This window comes from Pipistrellus kuhlii, unplaced genomic scaffold (genome assembly GCF_014108245.1).
Source record: "Pipistrellus kuhlii isolate mPipKuh1 unplaced genomic scaffold, mPipKuh1.p scaffold_m20_p_24, whole genome shotgun sequence".
Classification (NCBI taxonomy): Eukaryota; Metazoa; Chordata; class Mammalia; order Chiroptera; family Vespertilionidae; genus Pipistrellus; species Pipistrellus kuhlii.
The window spans coordinates 1874883-1898271 of NW_023425523.1; the positions used below are offsets into that span (position 1 = coordinate 1874883).

Consider the following 23389-nt stretch of genomic DNA (forward strand, 5'->3'; position numbering starts at 1 on the left):
ACACTCACACACACACACACTCACACACACACACTCACACATTCACACACACACTCACACACACACTCACACACACTCACACACACACACACTCACACACACACAAACTCACACACACACACACACTCCCGCACACACACTCACACACACACACACTCACACATTCACACACACACACACACACACACTCACCCACACACACTCACACATTCACACACACACTCACACACACACACACTCACACACTCACAAACTCACACACACACACACACACTCCCGCACACACACTCACACACACTCACACACACACTCACACACACACACACTCACACACACACTCACACTCACACACACACACTCACACACACACACACTCACACACACACTAACACACACACTCACACACACTCACACACACACTCACACACACACTCACACACATTCACACACACACACTCACACACTCACACACTCACACACACACTCACACACACACACTCACACACACACACTCACTCACACACACACTCACACACACACACACTCACACACACACACACACGTGGACAGACGGGGAGCTCTCTAGAGCCATCGAAGGGGCGGTTCGGAGAGGGGAGCACACCACCGCATCCATCTCCCTCCTGAGAACCAGAGCCCCTGGCCCCCCAGGGGGAGCGGAGGCTGGTTTGGGGCTCCCAGAGGGAGAGGAGAGCTGCCCCCAGGGCACGGCGCCTGCGGCTAGAGCGGGCCTGTCCCGGCACAGCCCGAGGGGACGCTGCGTGAGCCACAGTGGAGGAGAGAGAAAGCCAAGGGCTAACAGCTCTCACTGGTTATCGCAGCCTCTCACCCCGGGCAGGAACTGAGCGCCACCCAAACCCCGCCCTCCCCCCCCCCACCCCCTGTTTCCAGCTGATCACTCCCCACCAGGCCGGCTCTGGTCCCCTATCACCGCCTCCGCTCCCCGCCGGCCCTTCCCTCCCAGCCCCCGGCCGGCTGGCCAGAGGAAGCCAGGCTGACCCTGAGAGTGGGCCCCCGGCATCCCACATCAGCCTCCACCTTAGTCCTCAGCATGGCGTTTCCGGACCTTTCTGCGACTCTTACGAATGAGTCACTGTGCCCCGGCCGGCGTGGTACAGGGGCTGAGTGTCCACGTATGAAGCAGGAGGTCACAGCCGGATTCTGGGCCAGGGCACAGGCCCGGGCTGCGGGCTCCGTCCCCAGTGGGGGTGCGCAGGAGGCAGTGGATCTGTGATTCTCTCTCATCACTGATGTTTCTCTCTCCCTCTCCCTTCCTCTCGGAGATCAACAAGAACAAGAAGAGGCTGCGGAGGCCAGAGGACACCTTGCCGCCTGCAGGAGGGAGTCTTCAGAGAGGAAAGCAGGGTGCTGCCCGGCGGACGGGCGGAGAGCCCCTTGCAGACAGAAAAGGGGGCGACAAACACCCCTCGTTTCACAAAGTGCGGGCAGCACCCGAGGAGCCCAGGGAGCGGGGGACACGGGTGCCACCCTTCACCCCGCGCACGCACACCCCTCCCGCCCAGGGAAACGGATCCGGGGGCCCCGCAGCGCCCCCGGGTGAGGGGGCCAGAGTCCTTTCCCACGGGCCCGGCTGCAGGGGACGTGCTGGCACAGGCGGAGCTGAGCCCCTGCTGAGGCCTCGGACCAGACCCGGCGAGCCCGACTTCGCCTTCGAGCTGAGCCTGACCCGCCTGGGCAGACCAGGAGCCGGGAAACGGGCGCGGGAGGGGGCCGTGGGCCGGCGAGTCTGGCCGGGTGAGACTGCCTGGAGCCCAGAGCCGGTGCCTCCTCCTGCGAGGCCGGGCTGGCCTGGGCTAGTCAGGGCTCCCGATGGGCCGAAGGCCATGAGCACACCCCCCTCGGGCCTCCCAGACGCTCCAGGCAGCACCCAGCTCGTCACCTCGCTCAGGGGGAGGGCCACTCGAGGCGTGGATCCCGCCCGGGGCCATCACGGAGTCTCTCTGCCTCAAACTGACAGGAAAAGCAAGCCTGGGGCAGGCCGGGGGGGGGGGGGGGGGGGGGGGGAACGGTGGCCCCCGCGCTGCCTGAACAGAGGCCTGTGAGCATAAAAACCTAAAAACCGCTGAGACCTGTAAACAATTTCTGTGAGTTTACTGGAGCCAAACTGTCAACAGATGCCGGGAAGCAGAACCTCAAGGAATTGAGATCATGTTTCGGAGAATGGCGGGTTACATCTGTGTTTATACATTGCCATCAAAGGAGGGGGACATAGGTGGGTTACATGAAATCCATTGGTGCTGGATTAAGGAGGTGGGATAAAGCAAAGCGGTGGGAAACACCTGAGATTGGATAAAAATTAAAATGATGGACACAAACCTAGGTGGGTGCAGGAACAATTCACATGGAAATGAGGGGATTTGTGGTCTCTGTCCTGGGCCCACATTTGAAAAAGGGAAGTTACAAGCTACCCAGACATCTCAAGGGTGTGTTATCACAGATGCAAAGACAGACAGGCTCGGTTAAGGGAGAGGACCTCGTCAGTGAAGATAAGGCCCAGGAGGTGACTGCCCACCATCACAGCCTTTAGTTACAGTTTAATTTCAGTCCTTCGTGGTGGCTTTAGGTCTGAGTTTGCAAGCCCGCCACGCAGGCCTCCCCTGGGCTGTCAGTCAGCACGTGGCCCCTTCCGTGCACAGGGCCGTAGGAAGGAGGCGTGTTTGACAGCGAAGCCGAGCCTTTGAGTCCGAAAGCACAGGGTCCTGGAGGGACTGGCAGACAGCCTGGGCTAGACCAGCCTGGCCAGAGGCCCGGGTTTGGAGTCAGTAACTGCGACTGTCCACAGGGGGGCAGCAGCTGCCAGGAAACTGAGTAACACCAACGCAGTTACCTTCCTACCTGGCCAGACACGCTGCTGTTTTCTGTCTGATTATTGGAACGAGATGGGGGTGACTGGTATCTTTCTACCCCCCAGGTCGCTGGCTTCCTCCCACAGCTCCGAGGACAGCGTCGAGGTCTTAGGGAGGGCCGGGGCCTGACACAGGTATGGGGGAGGCGCCCCCTTAGCAGGTGCGGTTCCGGGGCCATCCTCCACTAAAACAGGCTTTGCACCTGCTCCGGGGCAGAGCCGGGGGGTTCAGAGCTGGCACGAATGGGGGACTCCCACGGGGAGAGAAAGGATCAAACAAAAGGGGGGGATGACGAGTCTACAAACAAGCCATATTCAGGAGGAAGGCTTGGAGCCATGTACACGCCTACACACATACACTCACGTATTCACATGCCTGCTGCACAGAAGCTCAGCATTAGCGTGGCCCAGTGGGAGCAGGCAGCTTCAACCCTGAGGGTCAAAATGTGCAGGGATAGTTGTATCACCAGAAAGCTTGGTTACCTGTGCTGAGGTATAAACTCGGAAATATTTTCTATATATATATATATATATATATATATATATATATTAATTCATTCAGAGAGGGGGAGAGAGAGACAGAGAGACAGAGAGAGAGAAACATCAATGATGAGAGAGAATCATGGACCGGCTGCCTCCTGCACGCTGAGCATTGAGCCTGCAATCCAGGCACTTGCCCTGACGGGGAATCGAACCGTGACCTCCTGGTTCACAGGTCAATGCTCCACCACTGAGCCACGCCAGCCAGGCACCTCACCTGGATTCTTGTGACGTGCCCCTGGCCACCCCCCTGCCCACACCTCCGCCCTCCTGCAGACTGCCATCCCCCGCGTGGCCACAGCCTGCGCAGAAGCCCGGGCGGGGCCCCATCACCCAGAAAAGCCTGGTCCTTCGAATCGTCCACAAAGCTCGGCGCCATCAGCCTCTTCCCTCTCCGACCTCCTCTCCTGTTCGGCTCTGGCCACGTGGGCGGCTCAGACTTTGTCCTGACCAGCGATTGAGTACACAGGACGCTGGGCAAATAAAAGGGGGGCCGGGGGGTGGACCAGAACTGCTCCCCAACAGAGGCCTGCCCGGCACGTCTCCCTGTCCCACAGCCCCGGGGGCGTCACCCCGCCCCAGGCCGCCATCGCCAGCCTCGGGTGCTCTCCAAACCGGCTGGAAGCGAGCGGCCAACCCAATGCTCTCACACACACACACACACACACACACACACACACACACACACACACAGTCTGCCCTCGGCACAGCTGTCTGCGACACCTGCCAGGAGGACAGTTAAAAATAGAGGGGGCACCCACCCCAGGAGCCGGTGACGTCCGCAGCCGCCGTGTGTCTGTCGGGCCCGCTGTCTCCAGGCGCTTTTGCTTGTGAGCCTTAAAGAAAACTGGAAAAGCTAAGTGTCCTTCACGAATTTCCTGAGTGGACAGCCTAATGTTTTTTGATGTGTCTCCGGGTGTCTTTGCCCGTGGGTGGATAGTACTGTAGTGCTAGTCTGAGTCCGGGTTTAGCTACTCCCGTTCTTCATTTGTATTTATGGCACTAAAACGCCCTTGGCCAAAATCGAACCCGGGACCCTTCGGTCTGCAGGCCGACGCTCTATCCGCTGAGACAAACCGGCTGGGGCCACACCTGGTTCTTGAACATGAGTAGTTGAGAATGGAAGCTTTATTAGCACTCCTGAAAATGCACCGAGTTGGGGAACCACCTGAGAGATGAAAGGAGAGGTCTGAGGAGGGAGGGTGAGTGAGGTCAGAGGCGTGGGGAGGCCGAGCCAGGTGCGGCAGGAGGCAGCAGCCTGAGTGTACCGGCCCCTCACCGGGGCGGTGGGCAGCGCGGGCTCTCCACCGGAAGCAGGACGGCCCTCCAGGGGCCGCTGGGCAATGTCTGTAGCCATGTCCGGTGTCACCACTGGTTGCAGTCCTCATCCCACGCCACAAAGGGGCCAGGAGGGGAGAAGGGGGAGGACTAGCAGCAGTATTATCGAGCAGACGTCCCGGGATCCTGGCTGGGCGAGGAGGAATGTGAATAAGGCAGAGAGAGATGAGAAGAAAACGCATGCACGAACACACATGCAGAGAACTGTTTATCCGAGGGAGATCTGAGCGTGGCCAGCGGCTTCCTTCCGGGTGACGGATCACACGCTAAGGCGCGGACGGTCCCAGCGCAGGGGGTGCAGAGTGACTGTGTAACGCGGCCCCGGCTGGGGAGGCCGCCTGAGGCGCACAGAGCTGGGGAGGGGATTGCACAGTGTGCATTGCTAGGGTGAGAACGTGGGCTTTACTGCCTTGGCCGGTGTGACTCAGTGGGTTGAGCAGCATTCCATGCACCAGATGGTTGCTGGGTCAATTCCCGGTCAGGGCACATGCCTGTGTTTCGGACCCTATCATGCTCAGTGTTTCCTCTCACATCGATATTTTTTCTCTCTCCCTCTCCCTCCTTCTCCTTCCAGAAATCAATAACAAATTTTTTTTTCTTTTTTAAATATATTTTATTGATTTTATACAGAGAGGAAGGGAGAGAGATAGAGAGTTAGAAACATCGATGAGAGAGAGTCATCGATCAGCTGCCTCTTGCACACCCCCTACTGGGGATATGCCCGCAACCAAGGTACATGCCCGTGACCGGAATCGAACCCGGGACCCTTCAGTCCCCAAGCCGACGCTCTATCCATTGAGCCAAACCGGTCCCGGCACAAAATATTTTTTAAAAAGGGATTTATTGAGGGAGCTCAAGGGGTCAGCAACAAGAACAACCACGGGTCCTTTGACTTTCACATTCCCATAACAAAGCACGCAGGAGCCCTAGCCGGTGTTGCTCAGTGGATAGACTGTTGGCCTGCAGATTCAAGGGGCCCGGGTTCCATTCTGGTCAAGGGCATGTACCTTGGTTGCATGGGGGTGTACAGGAGGCAGCTGATCCATGTTTTTCTCTCATCAATATTTCTAACTCTCTATCCCTGTCCCTTCTTCATTTTTTTAAAAATCAATTAAAAAAATTTTTTTTTTAATCAATGGGAAATGTCCTCAGTGAGGGTTAGCGGAAGAAGTGTGCAGGGCCTGGGCCGTCTGATGGACGCTCAGTCCACCACTCCGGGGAAGGGTCCGCCCATGTTACTCTCCTCTCTCAGAGGGAGTGTGAGAGCACCTTCCAGGAGAGATGAGCAGGCACGTGAGAGGCAGGCAGCCGGAAGGCCCGCTGTTCATTCAGGGGCCGTGACTGGGACGCTGGCTGGCCCGCCGGAGGACAGCAGAGACCAGAGAGAGCTGTGGTTCCTGCAGGAGGGCAGGCAGCGCCCTCAGGGTGAGAGGAGGCTGACTTCCAGGGTGGCAGCTCCCCCGACAGAGGAGTGACTCCTGGCTCCCACTGCCCGCCGGCTCCGGCTCCTGGTGCCGGGAAGCCAGTTAATAAATCTGAAGAACAGAATAAACTGGTGAATATAATAGAATCAGGGGCATAGAATGGGAGGGGACTGATAATTCTCAGGAGGAAAGGGGTGTCTGTGTGGGGGGCAAGGGAAGAGACTGGACAGAAATCGTACACCTATGGATGAGGTCGGGGCAGGGGGGAGGTAAGGGCAGAGGGTGGAGTGGGGACCGGGTGGAGGGGAGATCTGGGGAAGGGAGGGGGAAGAAACAATTTTAATAATCTGAACAATGAAAGTTTATTTAAAGAAAGCCAGTTAGTGACATCCAGAAGAGCTGGCTGCACGTGTGTTTCAACAGTCCCCTCACTGCGTTTCTTCATCATCCCGGTGGTTTCGAGAGAGAAGGAAGAGACGGAGGATATGGCTTCAGAGGGAAGCGCATCTTACGAAACAAACCAGAGTATTGCTGGCAGAGCCACATTTTTTAAACTTAAACTTCTTCTAGTGCCACTTCTTCAACATAGACTCGCCAAGGCCGTGGTGTTTTGTGGAAGAGCCACCCTCAAGGGGCCAAAGAGCTGCATGTGGCTCGCCAGCCGTGGTTTGCCGACCACGGGTCTAGGGCACAGACCTGGGTTCTGTTCTCAAACCCTAATCGGGGGTGTGCAGGAGGCAGCTGATCCATGATCCTCTCTCCTCATCGGTGTTTCTATCTCTCCCTCTCTGAAGTCAATAAAAAATATATATTTAATAAAGTAAATAAAAGTATTGTAATTAAGGCTACTATTAGCACATGTCGCCCAATCAGATTGACTCTCCTCCTAGTGATGCCCTGGGTGAGACACCAGGCCACCTCTGAAATGATGCTGTTTTATTCTCAAGAAAAGCTAGTAGTCTGGCCACATCTGTTCCCTTTGTCTCTGTGCAGTCCTCTAACCACTGAGCAACACCAGCCAGGGCCGCCTCCCATTTTTTTGAAACGTAACTTTACAGTGTTTGCCTGGGGGTCGGCTGCTTGCCCGTCCCCCGCACGCATCCCCCGCAGACCCCGATGGCCGGGCCGCTGTAAACCGAGAAGAGGCTTTTCTTACGCCGCGGCGGTTAAAATAGATCGGCCTTTGTAGTGACACCCCTGACCTTTCCTCCGCGGTCACGAGACCGGCAGTGACACCGGCAGGCAGGTGCTGGGGAGATCGGGTGGCACCGGGCCCCCGCTGAGAGCGGAGACAGCAGGCACCACCGCAGCGGATGGGGCACCCGGCCTTCTTTTCCCACAATGCTCTGCGCGAGGCTCAGGCCTGGCTTCGCACCCCTGGTGGCCACCGAGGGCTGTCCCCAAGGGCTGTCCCCGAAGCTGCTGAGATCTGAATAGGCCCGTGGTCGGCAAACTGCGGCTCCTGAGCCACATGCGGCTCTTTGGCCCCTTGAGGGTGGCTCTTCCACAAAATACCACGGCCTGGGCGAGTCTGTGTTGAAGAAGTGGCGTTAGAAGAAGTTTAAGTTTAAAAAATGTGGCTCTCCAAAGAAATGTCCATCGTTGCACTGTTGATGTTTGGCTCTGCGGACCGATGAGTTTGCCGACTGCTGGAATGGGACGTGAGTGGACAGGGCTTTGAAACAGAAAGCAGCCCACAGGGCGTGGTCAGCATGTGGCCTGGCTCCACGTCCACACTCAGGCATTTCATTCCAACCTCACGGAGCCGATGGCACAGCTGCTCACCTTTGCACGCCTTCCAGAACATTCCTCATTCACACTGACGGCCCATCCACTGCAGGAAAGTCACTGCGGTGGTGCATTCTCTCTGAGGAAAGGCGAGGGGAGGGCGGGCAAGGGGTACACCGTTTCCTCTCGTCACCCCCGGGCTGTTTCAGGGGGGCTCGCCACACAGCAGACCTCCACTTCCAGCCCGGCCCATGTGGCTCAGTGGTTGAGCGTTGACCCGTGAGCCAGGAGGTCAGGGTTTGATTCCTGGTCTGCGCACAGACCCAGGTTTCGGGTTCAGTCCCCAGGAGGGGGCGTGTAGAAGGCAGCCAATCCATGATTCTCTCTCGTTGATGTTTTTGTTTCTCTCTCTCTTTCTCCCTTCCTCTCTCTCTCTAAAGGTCCCCAGTTCCAAGTCCTGGGATGAGGGGGGGATACCTTCCCTCCAGGAGCTCCCGCTAGGAGGGCAGCAGCCCGTACCGCCCCTGTCGGCATGTCTGGCGCATTCTCCCCCGGGGAAAGCATTGCTTGGAGAAGCTGGCTTGCTTTCCACCAACATGAGCAAAATGCCCACAAAGCCAGCTCTCCCCAAGCCCCTCTTCACCCCGAGAAGGCAGCCAGCCACCGCAGGCACCAGGAGGGCGGTGAGCATGGCACTGGGCACCGCCAGCCACGCCCGAAGAGGCCGGGAAACAGCACGCCAGGCCCTCGCCTTCCCGCAGCCTTTCCCAGGGAGGAAATGCGTGCTCTACTGGAGAAGCAAATCAGCTCAACTGCTGTGGGAAAAGGCACCTGACAAAAGTCAACACGCATGCAAAGCATGAGCGCTCGGCACACTGGGAGCAGGAGCAATCCACCTCAGTAAGGAAAACCATACATGAAAACGGTCCCCCTGAAACCCGGAGAAAGACAGAACGCTTCCTCTCCAACACCAAGGCGAGTGCCGCTTTTCAGCTTTTATTCGGCGACGTGCTCGCCGGAGCCACCGGAGGGGAGGAGGGAGAGCGGGTGAGGAGGACAGGAGGGGGCAGGGAGAGGGGGGGACCGCATTGGAGAAGCAGCAGCAAATGATCTCTGTCCACAAACAACAGGATCTTACCGTCGAAAACCCTAAGAATTCCACACACACACACACACACACACACACACACAAACTGTTAAAACCAACAAGTTCAGCAGGATACAAAGTCAGTGCACAAAAACAGGCTACATTGCTACGCATTAACAATAAACCATCTTAAAAGGAAATTACATTTCCAACGACAAATCCACCACAGAGAATAAATACGTAGGAGTTAACGTAACCAAAGAAATGAAAGACCTGGACCATGAAAACTACAAAACATCGTTAAAAGAAATCAAAGGAAACCCAAATAAATGGAAAGACGTCCTATATCGTGGATTGGAAGAAGATTGTTAAATGGCGACACCACCCCAAGGGATCTAAGGTCCCAACGGCTATTTTTACAGAAATAGGAAACTCTACCCTACAACGAATGTGGAATATCAAGGTGTGCGAAGAAACAGGCCATCTTTTCTGTCAGAAAGACATTCAGACAGCCACCATTTTGGCCTCATGACTTGCGGCTCCCCTGGGGGCCGCCATCTTGAGAAACGGCAAAGGCCAACCCCTCCCTTTTTTAATTAGCCAATCGGGAAAGACTGTGCGCCTGAGCGCCAATCAAGAGTGAGGGACAGGTCACGTGTGTCGGGTTAAAGCGCCGAGGGCCCGCCCTCTCAGTGTGCTCCCTTCTGCAGGAGTAAAGAAGTTGGTCCTGCGGCCTGTATGCTTTGTGCTCTGCCAGGACCCCTGAATCGGGGGGCTCGCCTTATTTCTTACACAGGGACCCCCCAAATAGCCTCAACCGCCTTGAAGAAGGAGAACAAAATGAAAGACCTCGTGATTCCTAACTCCAAAGCTAACTGCCACGTTCACAATAATAAATGTGGCAATGACTTCTTGGATATGGTACAAAAAGCATGGGAGATAAAAAATTAAAATAATAATAATAATTAAAAAAAAAAAAAGACAAACTGGGCTTCATGAACATCTAAAGCTCCTGTGCATCAAAGGGCGCAATCCACAAAGTGAAAAGGCAGCCCACAGGATGGGAGGGAAAATTTGCATAGTCACACACATGCCGAGGTTGCTGGCCAGAAACAGAGAGAACTGAGTAACAAAAATCCACACCACTCGACTCAAAAATTGGAAAGGGGCTTGAATAGACCACTCTCCAAAGAAAAAATAGGAATTGTTAATACGCACATGACAGACATTCACTATCACTAATCATTCGGGATACGCATATCAAAACACAATGAGGCACCTCCTCACACCTACTGGGATGGCTACTAAAAAAAAAAAAAAAAAAGCAGCAGAACACAGCAAGTGTTGGCAAGGAGGTGGCGTAACCTGAGCCCTGGAGACTGCTGGTGAGCACGCAAACTGGTCCAGCTGCTATGGAAAACAGTACTTGGGCCCCCTCCCCCAAAGTTAAAAATGGAATCGCCACCTGATCCAGCACTTCTACCTCTTAGCGTTTACCCAGAGAAATCGAAGGCGGAGTCTAGAAGAGATATTTATACACGCACAGGCGCAGCAGCATTATCCTCAGCAGCTAAAACCAGAAGCAACCCGTGTCCGTGTATACAAGGCAATATAGTCAGCCGTGAGGTAGGAGGAAGTCCTGCCATTTGCAACACGGGATGGACCTTGAGGGCACAATGCTGAGTGAAATAAGGCAAAGACAAGCACATATGAAGTGTGATCACACGTCTATGTGGGAGCTTAAAAAGCTGAGATCAGGCTCATCATGACACCGGGAGTCATCGTACTGCTGTTCTGGGAACTGAGCTGATTCACGATGACTGGCCCTCTTACATGTTCACTGAATATTTGTTATTAACTAGTTGTGGGGCATACCAATTTTCAAAGCATTTCCTACATGTGAGTTCTGTACATCCTTAGAAGAGAAGGTCCCAGAAGTTTAGGAACTAGAGCAGGAGGGGTCAATGCTTGATGCCTGGAGGAGAATGCTTCTCGTTTTCATTCTTTTTTTTTTTTTAAATATATTTTTATTAATTTTTTTACAGAGTGGAAGAGAGAGGGATAGAGAGTTGGAAACATCGATGAGAGAGAATCATTGATTAGCTGCCTCTTGTACACCCCCTTCTGGGGATGTGCCTGCAACCAAGGTGCATGCCCTTTCAGTCTGCAGGCCTAAGCTCTATCCATGGAGCCAAACCGGTTTCGGCTTCTCGTTTTCTTAAAGGAGCTTCTTCCCTAAACAGACTCTGGAGGCTCTCCCCTGCAGCCCCTCCCTTCCCCAGAGGCAGAGGGACTTACCTGGAGGCTACCTTGGGGAAGAAGAACCGGATGGGCGGACGGGTGTGGCTTGCTCTGTCCCTCTTCCTTTGGGGTGTGACCAGCAGCGAACGTGACTTCCCCAGGCCTTGTGTTCTGGGGTGAGCGGCCGGTTCTGGGTTTCCTTGGAGCTAGCTCATTCGGCTCACAGCCGGATCTGAGCCTGGCTTCTCCACCAAGACTTTCCCGGGGCAAGGGGCAGGGGCGAGGTGGTTGGCTTCGTTTTCTGTGTGCCAATCGCAGACCCACTGCCAAGCCGAGGGGCAGGAAACGGAGGGGGTTGTGAAACCTCTCGCCACGGGGCCAGGCACGGTAAATCATCAGATCCACTTCTTCCTGGGAGTCACTCTTCCAGAGCCTTCCATCCGTCCTCCTGCTCCAAGCCCTCTTTATTGCCTTAATCGTGACTCAAATGAAGACTATAAAGTACCAGGCAACCTGTGACCTGCTCAAATCTGTTCTCTCTCCCCTTGATAACTGTCAACGAAGAAAACAAACAAACAAACAAACAAACAAAAGACCCACATTGAAACTTGTGAAGAATTGTAGTGAATTTATTTGAGCCAAACTGTCAACATAAGCCAGGAAGCAGAACCTCAATGAATAGAGATAATGCTCCGAAGAATGGCGGGTAACACCTGTATTTATTTATTGAAATCAAAGGAGGGACATGGGTGGGTTACATGAAATCCATTGGTGATGGATTAAGGAGGCGGGATAAAGCAAAGCAGTGGGAAACCCAGGGATTGGATAAAAAGTAAAATGATGGACACATGCTTAGGTGGGTGCAGAAACAATTAACATGATAATGAAGGAATTTGTGGTATCTGTCCTGGTGGCACCCATCACATTTGGTTGTGCCCCGGGGGCTCCAGACAAAGGGAAGTTACAAGTTACCCAGACATCTCACAGATATGTTATCTTAGAGGCAAAAAGGCCAATGGGCTCAGGAAAGATCGAAGTTGATCTTTGACAGGGAAAATATCAGCCTAGGAATGACTGCCCACTATAACCTGTTTGTAGTTAAATATTTAATTTTCAGACCATCTTTGGTGGTTATTTTAGGTCTCTGAGTTTGCAAGACTGCCATGCAGGCCTCCCCTGAGCTTGTCAGGTTAGCATGTGGCTCCTTTCGTCCACAAACAAAACGTGGGTTTGGGTTCATTCTGTAGTTGCCCAGAGAGAGAGGGACAGGGTATGTGTGCGCCTGGTGGCCACGTTCTGACTGCTGGCTGCAAGCAGGACTGCTGTGTGGGTTCCCAGGAATTCTCAAAGGGAGGAGGCTCCCACTGCCTTTCTTCTTCCTCGTCCTGTTGCCCAAACTTGGATATGGCCGTGGCTGTGGCTGTCTGTCTGTACGGTGAGGAGGTCCAGGCAGCAAGAGCGAGGACGCTGTGGGCCTGGGAGGGCTGGCTTCCTGGGACGTGACTGAGCTGCCCCCCCTCCCCGCCCCCCGCAGCCCCGAACTGCTAACCCAGAGGCTTCCGCCGGGGAGAGAGAAGCCACCTTATCTCTGCCTTCAGCCACTGCTGTTTGTTATCTGTCCCATAGAAACTCAGCCTCCAGCCGGGACCGGTTTGGCTCAATGGATAGAGCGTCGGCTTGGGGACTGAGGGGTCCCGGGTTCGATTCCGGTCAAGGGCATGTACCTTGGTTGCGGGCATATCCCCAGTAGGGGGTGTGCAAGAGGCAGCTGATCGATGACTCTCTCTCATCGATGTTTCTGGCTCTCTATCTCTCTCCCTTCCTCTCTGTACAAAATCAATAAAATATATTTAAAAAAAAAAAAAAATCAAGAAACTCAGCCTCCAGCCCTCCTTCCCCGTCCTTTCTCCAGCCAGACTGCCCATCTACACCCCTCCCGTCAAACGCGGGAGGGGAGCCGAGATTTCAACAGCAAGCTAAATGCGTTTGCAAGGGGAAAATGATTTAGCTTTGGATTGGGGGCCAAAGATCTATCCTAACAACGAGGAAGTGGACAGCCCTAGATGGCTGATAGTCCACAACCAAAGTCCTGAATCTCACCCTCCGGGCCCACCCCCTCGGTTTTCTTCCTCTCTCTCCCTGACTGGTCTCCCACACTAGCCACCTGAAATGTAGCTCCCGGAATTGAGACAATCAGAAGTGAAAAATAGACATCACACTTCTAAGACTCAGCATGAAAAAAAAAGAATCTGAAATATCTCATTAATAGCTTTTCATACTGGTTGCATGCTGAAATCATGTTTTCGGTAGACCGAGTTAAGTAAAATACATTATTAAAATGTCACCTGTTCCTTTTTCCTTTCTCTGATGTAGCGACTTGAAAGTGTTCGATGACCTCTGGTATATACTGGCACAGTATATTTCTATTGGACAGCAATGTCCTCTCAGGCTAAAAAAAAATATGGTGGCCATCTTTGTTGGTGTTTTTTTTAAAATATATTTTTATTGATTTCAGAGAGAAAAGGGGAGGGAGAGATAGAAACATCAATGATGAGAGAATTATTGATTGGCTGCCTCCTGCACGCCCCCCACTGGGGATTGAGCCTGAAACCTGGACATAAGCCCGCCCTGTAAATGGAACCGTCACCTCCTGGTTCATACGTAGGTCCATGCTCGACCACTGAGCCATGCTGACCGGGCTGCAACCATCTTTGATTCCTTTCTCTCCATCGGCAAATTGTGTAGGCTCTGCCTTCAAAACTGGTCCATAACTCATCTTCTCACCACCTCCATTGGGCTACCCACTTTTCACACATACCAGTACATACATACGCCTATCTCCTGTACGTGTATTTGAAATAGCTTCCTAGCTGGTCTCCTCGCCTCCTTCCACACCAGACCTGACAGTTTCGCTAGCTACTAGAGGCCCAATGCAGGAAATCTGTGCAAGAGTAGGCCTTTCTTCCCCCTGCTGCCGGCACAGGCTTTCCTCTGGCACCCAGCCCCGGGCTTCCCTCCAGCGGGGTGCATCTTCCTTAAAACACGGGAGTTCCCTGAGGGCCGTGACTTTGTTTCCCCGCTGTGTTCCCAGAAATCTCTGTGCCTGCCAAAGCCGAGGTTCTCAATAATTAGTCCTGGAATGAATTAATGAGCTGTGGGTTCCCAAAGTCTGTGTTGGACTGTCGAGCCCCTGGCAGAGACAAACATTTCGGTACCCTTCGATTTTAGCCCACTACTGCCCTCAGGCCTACAGGAATTCCACAAAGACCAAAGCAAGAACCTTCTCCACCCGCCACACCTTTGTCCGTTTTCTCACGAGCCTCCGTTATCCTCAAAAGACTCTGGAAGATGTGTTCCTTTTCCCTCTCGGATCCCTAAAATCTCCCTGAGCACCTGGGCGGCGTCCTGAACTTCTGGCCTCAAATACAGGGTGTCCCCAACCAATGTACCCACCTTCACAGCTGATGGCTCAATGTGGAAAGTGACATGTACTTTAATAAACACTGCCTTTATAATCCCTCAACGTGTGTGCCTGCATTTTGGGGTCACCCTATGGTGCAGCTACCGGCAACAGGGATCCTTGATCTCACAGGACCTTGGGGCTTCAGGGCAGACACTGCGAGCACAGGCCCTGTGCCCATTGGTTGTTGGTTACCTGCCGTATGGGTGGTTACCTGGCCGGGTGGGTGGTTACCTGCCCTGTGGTTGGTTACCTGGCCCTGTGGTTGGTTACCTAGCCCTGTGATTGGTTACCTGGCCATGTGGGTGGTTACCTGGCCCTGTGGGTGGTTACCTGCCGGGTGGGTGGTTACCTGGCCATGTGGTTGGTTACCTGGCCGGGTGGGTGGTTACCTGGCCATGTGGGTGGCTACCTGGCCAGGTGGGTGGTTACCTGGCGGGGTGGGTGGTTACCTGGCCGGGTGGGTGGTTATCTGACTGGGTGGGTGGTCACCTGACCGGGTGGGTGGTTACCTGGCCGGTGGGTGATTGCCTGGCCCGCCCGCACCCCTTAGTCCTGGGGCTGCATCATTGGGGAGATGGCCCCGTATGGGAACCACAGATGGGGGACAGGGGCCGTAGCCAGGCCCCTCCTTTGAAAAGCGGGGAAATCAAGGTTCAGACAACTCGGCCAAGTACACTTAGGCCACGAAATAAATAAAAATAACAGCAAAGACCCAAAACTCAAGGCCCAGGAAGCCAGGTGGCTGGGCCCCCACCATCCCGCCGGTCCCCACAGCGACCTCGCGGCCTTCCCCGCGGCTGCGACCGGAGAGGCCCAGGGCGGCGGCCGCACCTGCGCCCCCGGCCCCCGGGGAGGAAAAAGAGGGCGGCCGCCCCCGCGCAGCCACCTCCCGGCCCCGCGCGCCGCGCCCACGCTCTCGCGAGACCAGCGGCGCGGCGCTCCCGGAAGTGGGCGAGGAAAGCGGTCCGCCGCCCCCCGGGGCCGCCGCACTAGAGGGCCGGGGGCCGGGGGGCCGGCGGGAGGCGGCTTCCGGGAGGAGCTCCAGGCCCCGCCCACAGAGCCCGGCCCCGCCCACGGCCTCTGGCCCCGCCCACCGCTGGCCCGGCCTCTGGGCCGCCCCGCCCTTTGCCCTTCACCGCGCCCGGCCCTGCCCGTGCGGCCGCCGCTCCCTCCGGGCAGCCCGCCTCGCCGTCCCCGCCCGATCGCCCGCAGCGGCGGCCGGCGTGTCCCCGCGGCGCACGTACCGCCCGCTCCGAGTAAGTGCGAGGAATGCCGCGGCCCCCGGGGGCCGAGCCCTCTGTCTATCTATAGCTCCGGCCGCCGCAGCTATTCCCGGGGCGACACCTGCTCCCGGGCCCCTCTCCCCATTGGTGGCCGCCCACCCCGATTTGGGAACGGGGCGATCTCCCACCTGTTCCCCTGGAAGGACCCACCCCTCCGGCAGCGGTGCCATCGGGAGCCTGGCAGCCGCTTGGCCTGGGGCTGGGGCTGGGGCTGGGACGTCACCCCACCCACCTGCCTGATTCCAGATCCGCTGCTTTGGGGGTTTTGTTTGATTGTTTGTTTGTTTGTGGGGAGGGTTTTTGTTTTTGTTTTTTAATTGCAAGACTAGGAAACAGTATTTTTGCTTCGGTTACATTGTGTTGCAAGGGTCTGAGTAACTGTCCATTTGCCTTCTCCGGTCTTATTCGTAAGACTGGCCCTTTCTCTGTGCTCTGCGGGGGTTAAAACGCACTTAGAACATGTAAGTGTGCCTGGCAGCCTGGGAGGAGGGCAGAGCACGGCTGTTCTCTTGGTTTTGATGTGTGTGTTTGTCTCAGGGGCCACCCGTTGGATTCCGGAGTTCTAATTCTGCAGAAAGACCTCCAGGCCTCCAGCAGCCGAAATGGAACCCAGTAAGCAGGTTCGGATTTTGCTTCTGAACGAAATGGAGAAGCTGGAAAAGACCCTCTTCCGAGTGGAGCAAGGTCAGTGGCCGGCTGTCGGGTTCGCCGTGCGTCTTTGAGGTTTTCAGTTCGCTGTCACAGTCTGTTTTTTAAAACTTTAAGGGGGATGTGACTTCCAAGGGCCCTTCGAACCCTGCTGTGAGCAGAGCCCGGGCTGTGTTCTAAGGTGTCAGTGACGAAAGTTGATTGTCGTTGGAAAGATTTTATACCGGCGTGTCGGGACTGGGATAAAATAGCCAGTCTCTCTTGGCATGCTGACTTCCCCCTCGCACAGACGTGGGTACCAGTAAATTAATTCCTAGGTGATTTTCTTTTCTTCGCCTGTAGCTGTAGTTTTGCTCACTTAGAGGCTTACGGGTCCCACCCTTTTCCTTTACTGGGATTTTGAATTAGCAAAACAGATCCCAGCAAGAGGTGAACTATCACTTATGTTTATCAAAAGCCCCTCCACGATGGAGAAAGGAAAAGTTGAAAATAACTCTTTGCCGAATAGGAAGTGGCTTCCGAGAGGTGATCAGACTATGGTGAAACCCGCTGGAGCTTTTTAAAGGATCAAATTGTGTTCCTGTAAGACTAATTCAGCAGATGCTTTATTTTCATAGACTTTTCAGTCGTCCGGCATCGAAAAGCATTTCGCATTCATTTCTGTTCACGTAGTCTGTGGAGTGGAAGTTTCACGTGTGGGAAATCAAACACAGCCCCTTTTGTTCACGTGCCGGCTGGACTCTGTTCCCGGTAAACATGTTGAAGGAATTTCCCCCTCAGTATCTCCAGTTAAAGGTTTGGAAAAATCTCAGCCAGAAATGCGTTATGTCCGTGCCAAATCTTCTTCTGCCTCTGGCATCACCGAGCACTCCTCCATTTCGGGCTTCCCTGACTCTGCACTTTTCTGGTTTTGGTTTTTTCCCCCTTCCCTCTTGAGCAAGCATGTCAAACTCATGGCCTGCAGGCCGCATGCAGCCCACAACGAACATTTTCGCGGCCCCGCCACGATCGTGGTATACAAGAAACGTTGTAATAAAAACTCCCTACTCATTGCCGAAGCCGGTTTGGCTCAGTGGGTAGAGCATCGGCTTAGGGACTGAAGGGTCCCGGGTTCGATTCCAGTCAAGGGCATGTACCTTGGTTTTGGGCACATCCCCAGTAGAGGGTGTGCAAGAGGCAGCTGATCGATGACTCTCCCTCATCGATGTTTCTAACTCTCTATTTCTCTCCTTTCCTCTCTGTACAAAATCAATAAAATATATTTTTTTTAAAAAGAAAGAAACATAAAAAAGAAAAATTATTATTATTATTTTTTTTTAATATATTTTATTGATTCTTTTCAGAGAGGAGGAGAGAGGGATAGAGAGCTAGAAACATCGATGAGAGAGAAACATCGACCAGCTGCCTCCTGCACACCCCCCACTGGGGATGTGCCCGCAACCAAGGTACATGCCCTTGACCGGAATCGAACCTGGGACCCTTCAGTCCGCAGGCCGACACTCCACCACTGAGCCAAACCGGTTTCGGCAGAAAAATTATTTTTAAAAAATGTTCTCATAAAAATTTAATATTGACAATAACCTGTTATACATAATTATTAGTAACGAGCTACAACTTTCGCTGATGGCTGATTGCTATAGCAGGGTCGTGTTCATGTCCCTTATGCGCCTTACGTGCAGGCGCACCGGTTCTCCCCGCGAATCCCCGCAGCGAATGTGTTAGCAGCCCATCGCCACGTCATTAGTCTCGGACTGACTTGGTCGGTGCGCGCAACAGGAAATATTTCGCTTTTGGGGAACGAGAGAGGTAGGTTTAATTGCGTGACACTTATTAATCTGTGCCATTATTCCGTGTCTGGCAAGTGAATGTTCAAGAAAAAAAACATTCATTTCTATTAAAAAGTTCTGTTATTCTCTGTGAACGATGACTCGTTTATTCCAGCCCTATGTATTCAGCACGTCTCTATCGGAGCAAACCGACGCTTCTATGGAAATGGAAGCTTTTGTTTTCGCGGCCACATCCCCAGACCTTGTTCATGGGGCCCATGTGGCACGCTTGCTCTGGAGCGTTTGTCAGCTGGGCGGTGCCTCCTGCGGTGCCCTGTTCTGTCCCCATTTCGATGATCCGTCTGTGTCTGCAGGGGTCCTGCTGGAGTTTCCCCTGCACCCACCTCAGAGGGGTCACCCCTCAGGGCGCCTTCGGGAGAAGCCGGGGCGCTCGCCTCCGGGAGCTGGCGAGTCTCAGGGAGAGGAGGGAGCCAGGTCGGCCTGGTTCTGAGTCCACATTCATTCTGAGCATCCATCTTCCCAGCTGTGAAGGAGGGACCCACCGCCCTCCACCGGGCTGCTTGTGAGGCTCCAGACCAGTCGTGGATGGTTCCAGCTCCCGAGGAGATGGAAGGCTTTGGCAGCACCACGCCTGTCTCTTCCGGCCGTGGTCCTCGGCCTCAGCCGGTGCTGGCGGCAGAAAAGCCCTCGGGTGGCTGCTCTTGGAGAGGCTGGGATCCCGGTCCACAGCCGTCTGTTCTCCTTCTCACTCCTCTGCCTCCCACGTTCCTGGCCGGCGGTTAGGGATGTCTCCATTTCCCTAGACTCCCCGCTACTCTCTGAGGATTTCTTCAACTGCGATCTTCTTTTAAACCAGAGTTCCTTCCCTATTTCTCTGCTCGCCCATCTGTGTCCCCTCCACATCCTGGACATGCACGCTGGAATCGTCTTCTTCTAATCCGCTCTTCCCTCCTTACTCACGGGCCTCTGTGACGTCCCATTGCACGCCTCCGCCTGGCCCCAGACGGTCTGTCGCGGCATGCACCGGCCGGGGCCAGGCCCGTGCCCTCACTCCCCGTGAACCCCCTCCCCGGGGCTTCCCCCATGCCCGTCCTGACACGGCCCCGCCTCGGGTTCCCCTTTCTGACCCTCCCCCGGGGTGCCCACCTCCCCGCTGCCCGCTGGAGCCCGCCCCTCCGGGCAGTCACGGCTGTGGTTTCCGATGACACGGCAGGCGCGGAGCAATGGCGAGCTGAGCCCTGAAGCCGCGTCTGAAAGCTTGTTGGTCTCAGAGTATTCAGCGGAGAGAAGGTCTGAGGCTAGGGACAGGGTGACAAGCCCCCTGGACGGCGGTCAGCACGCCCCGGCTGCTTGATGGCTCACCCCCAGGCCGAGCAGCCAACGCTGGAATCCCAGCCAGGCTTCTGACGGGCCTGTGAACTGAGAACCAGGACCGATGTGGTTGACTCTAACGCTAGTGAAAGCAGGTGAATTCACCCAGATGATCTAAAGGGGGATGTATCTGCCCTGGCCGGGTGGCTCCGTAGATAGAGCATCGGCCTCTGGACTGTGAAGGGTCCCAGGTTCGATTCCCGTCAGGGCACAGGCCCGGGTTTCGGGCTCCATCCCCAGTAGGGGGCGTGCAGGAGGCAGCCGAGCTCTCATCGTTGATGTTTCTATCTTTCCCTATCGTTTCCTCTCTGAAATAAAATAAATAAAACTAAATGGGGATCCAGTCACGATGGGATCCTATTATTTTAGAAGGTCGTTGTGATGTGGAAAATGGAGAAGCAGGGGCAGGGGACAGAGGAAATCATCCGGAAGCTGTTTTAAAAGCACGCCCAGTTAGAGAGGAGGATCTTCCTGCATCCGAGCGGAAAAAGAAGGGATGCAGCAGGAGACACGTTAAGAGGCTTAGGCCTTGGCAACCAGTCCGCTGTGGAGAAGAAAAACACGGCACTTTTTGGTCCTTTCCTATGTAATGGGTCCCCACGCCTTCCTCCTTCTTCTCTCCCTTTCACGCTTCCCTAACAAAGGAGTCCAAGTCCAAGGCCAAATAATTGCCCTCTCTAGCCAGGTCCCGGCCTTCCCCGTCTTTCCTATCTCACCGAGCGGCGGCACAGAACAGTGAGCAAAACCAGGCTCCCACGCCTGCCGTCCCCGTCCCTCTGAGGCTCGGCGCTGGCTGTGTGGACCGAGTGTGACCGAGAGAGGAAACTTAGTGGCAATCGCAGGGTCACCGGTCTCTCGCTGGCGGCCTGCAGGAGGGCGGCCGGAGTGCGGACTGAGACGGCCTCTCATGTGCGGCTGTGACCCGGCTAATTTTAGCCGGCGGTTCTGGAGTCTGACCGCCCCGGCCTCAGGCGCTTCATGTGCTGTCTGTGAGGAGTCAGTCCCGGGCGCCACGGCCTGTGCACCTTGTGGGGGTGCGCCGATCTGTCCGTAGGGATATAAAAAGAAACTATACATTTATCTTTCTTTTTCTTTGTTTTTTTCCTCTCTCTCTCTTCATACCTACCTAACTATGTGGTTTTTTAATATTTTTTATTGGTTTCAGAGAGGAAGAAAGAGGGGGAAAGAGAGAAACATCAATGATGAGAGAGAATCACTGACCAGGTGCCTCCTGCACGCCCCCCACTGGGGATCGAGCCCCCCAACCCGGGCCTGAGCCCTGACCCGGAGTCAAACCAGCGGCCTCCGGTAGCTGGGACAAGGCCCACACCGGCCAGGGCGCAGGCCACACGCTTTCTGTTGCAGCTACTCCGCTCCGCCCCTGAGCCCGGAACACAGCCACAGCCACGTCCACGGTGGACGGCGCGGCTGGGGTCCGGACAGACTCACAGACACGGGTGGCGGGTAGGCTGACACGTGCCGGCCCGGGCCGTGTGGTGAGAGCATTTGAATGTGGAGGTTAGTAACACCTCTGTCAAAAGGTTTGGCCCATAGAAAGGAGCATCTTCCCACTTTAAAAAGTTGGTAAAATGTTCTAGTCTGCTTACAACCTTCCCAATAAAGAACTTCAGATGCTTTTCACACCATCTGTTTCAGATATAACTGCGGCCCGCCTTCTGGTGAGCTTGTAGAAGCAGTGGGTGCGTGTCAGGGAAATACACAGATTTACCAGCTCCTTCCAACAAAAGCCTGTCCCCGACTGTGGACGGGACCGAGAGGGACTGTCTGGGAGAGGACGCAGAGCCGCCAGGGCTGTCTGCCTGTGGACGTGGGTGCCTTTGGGGCATTTTTCCGAATCTGAGGCCAATCAGCCAAGTGTCCAAATGGACGGAACTGGGAATCTGTAAAGTGCTTTGTCAAAAGAAGTTTAAAATGAATGAAATTTACTTAACCACCTTTCTTCCAGAGACAGATAGGACCCATATTAACTTTCAGTGACAGCTCAGACTTTCCCATCCGCTCATAAATAAAATGAGGGTTGTTTGTTTGTTTGTTTGTTTGTTTAGATTCATAAGCTGGGTGCCGGGTGGAGGCTGTCACTCTGATGCAGGGACAGTCAACATCCATAAAGTGAATTCTTTAAAATATCGTTCATTTGCATCTCACCCTTATCTTGCTGTCTCATCATTTACATAATCTATGAACTCATTAGACATAGATTTTCCATGTATGTTACATGGAAAACTAAGTATTCGTGTTTGGAGCGTGCTTTTCTGGAGACAGACCGTGGATCCAGACACGGCGTTAGCGTGTCCGGGTGCCTTAACCTTTGTACCCGAGTCCCTGTGTCATCATCGGAGCGCTGTTTGCACAGGCTGCAGGGACAGGCTGTTTAAACCGGCCCAGACCGCCTGGTCCGCGCCGGGCACGCGCTCCGAGGCCACCGTTTCCTCCGGAGGAGTGGGTCCCTCCCGCAGGCCGCAGCTATGTCGGAGTCGCAGCCACCGAGTATTGAAACTTCAGGTTTCAGTTCTTTTTAAAAAATATATTTTATTAATTTTTCACAGGGAGAAAGGGAAAGAAATAAATAGAGTTAAAAACATCGATGAGAGAGAAATATCGATCAGCTGCCTTTTGCACACTCCCTACTGGGGATGTGCCCGCAAGCAAGGTACATGCCCTTGACCGGAATCGAACCTGGGACCCTTGAGTCCGCAGGCCAAGGCTCTATCCACTGAGCCACACCGTGTAGGGCCAGATTGAGTTCTTCAGACAGTTACTTCTCAGTCTGCGTCCTCATAAGCGTCGAGTAGGAAGGCGTAGGGGAGCACCCGGAGGAGCGGGATGCAGCAGGGATTAGCTGGAGCCGTTCTCGTGGCTCAGAGGGCTGATGGCACCTCGTCCCCAGCCAGGGATGGCGGGCTGGTGGCTTGAGAGGGCTGTGTTGAACGGGTGACACCAGGAGGTCAGCACACACTGCAAACCAGAGCCCCTCGTCACCCCACTGCCGCCCCCTGCCCCCACCCCAGCCGCTTCCTCACCTCCAACCCTCTGTCCCCGCTCCCCCCTGGATTGGAGTGACATCAACAGGTATCGGGGGCTCCGATGCCTCTACAGCCCTGTTTGAGCCCCACTTCTGCCTCTCCAGGGGGGCTCCTCTCCGGGAAGGCCGGCTTTCTCCGGATGGTGAGACAGCTGTGCCAGGCCACCCCCAACCCCCCACCGTTTACATGTGCCATAACCTCTGACCCCCAGACACGCACTCCTCCACTGCCGTGTGAAGAAGACCCGCCAGGGTCTCAGGTTGCCCCCCTGCTGGGCAGTCAGGTCCAGGCTGGGGCGGACTAGCCAGCGGGCTGGAAGGGGTTGGGGGATGGTGTGAGGTGGGGTCACATAAGAACTCGCATGCCCCAGTGTAGCCGTGCGCACAGGATCCGTGTCCAGGCGGGGCAGGGCGGTGCGGACAGTTCTCCCCGGCGCCGATGCTGACCGGGAATCCGCTGCATCGGAGGCGGCCTCGCGTGTTCCGTGGAGCAGAGCAGGGAGCGCCGCTTTGTGACACTTGCACCGAAAGCTCTCTCGCGTCGATGCTGCC

The 23389-nt window shown here is 55.0% G+C and overlaps 1 protein-coding gene across 2 annotated transcripts in view; it reads left to right on the forward strand.

The window, feature by feature from the left end:
• The first annotated feature begins 15834 nt into the window (after nt 1-15834).
• The window catches only part of AGL (amylo-alpha-1, 6-glucosidase, 4-alpha-glucanotransferase), a 36532-nt gene continuing 28977 nt past the window's right edge, over nt 15835-23389 (forward strand). The window contains exons 1-2 of one of the 2 annotated variants that reach the window (XM_045586831.1): nt 15835-15961; nt 16526-16672. In XM_045586831.1, the coding sequence (XP_045442787.1) occupies nt 16591-16672 (82 nt within the window). In that variant the 5' untranslated portion in view covers nt 15835-15961; nt 16526-16590. The remainder of the gene's footprint in view (nt 15962-16525; nt 16673-23389) is intronic. The other variant, XM_036453314.2, reaches the window with a different exon arrangement.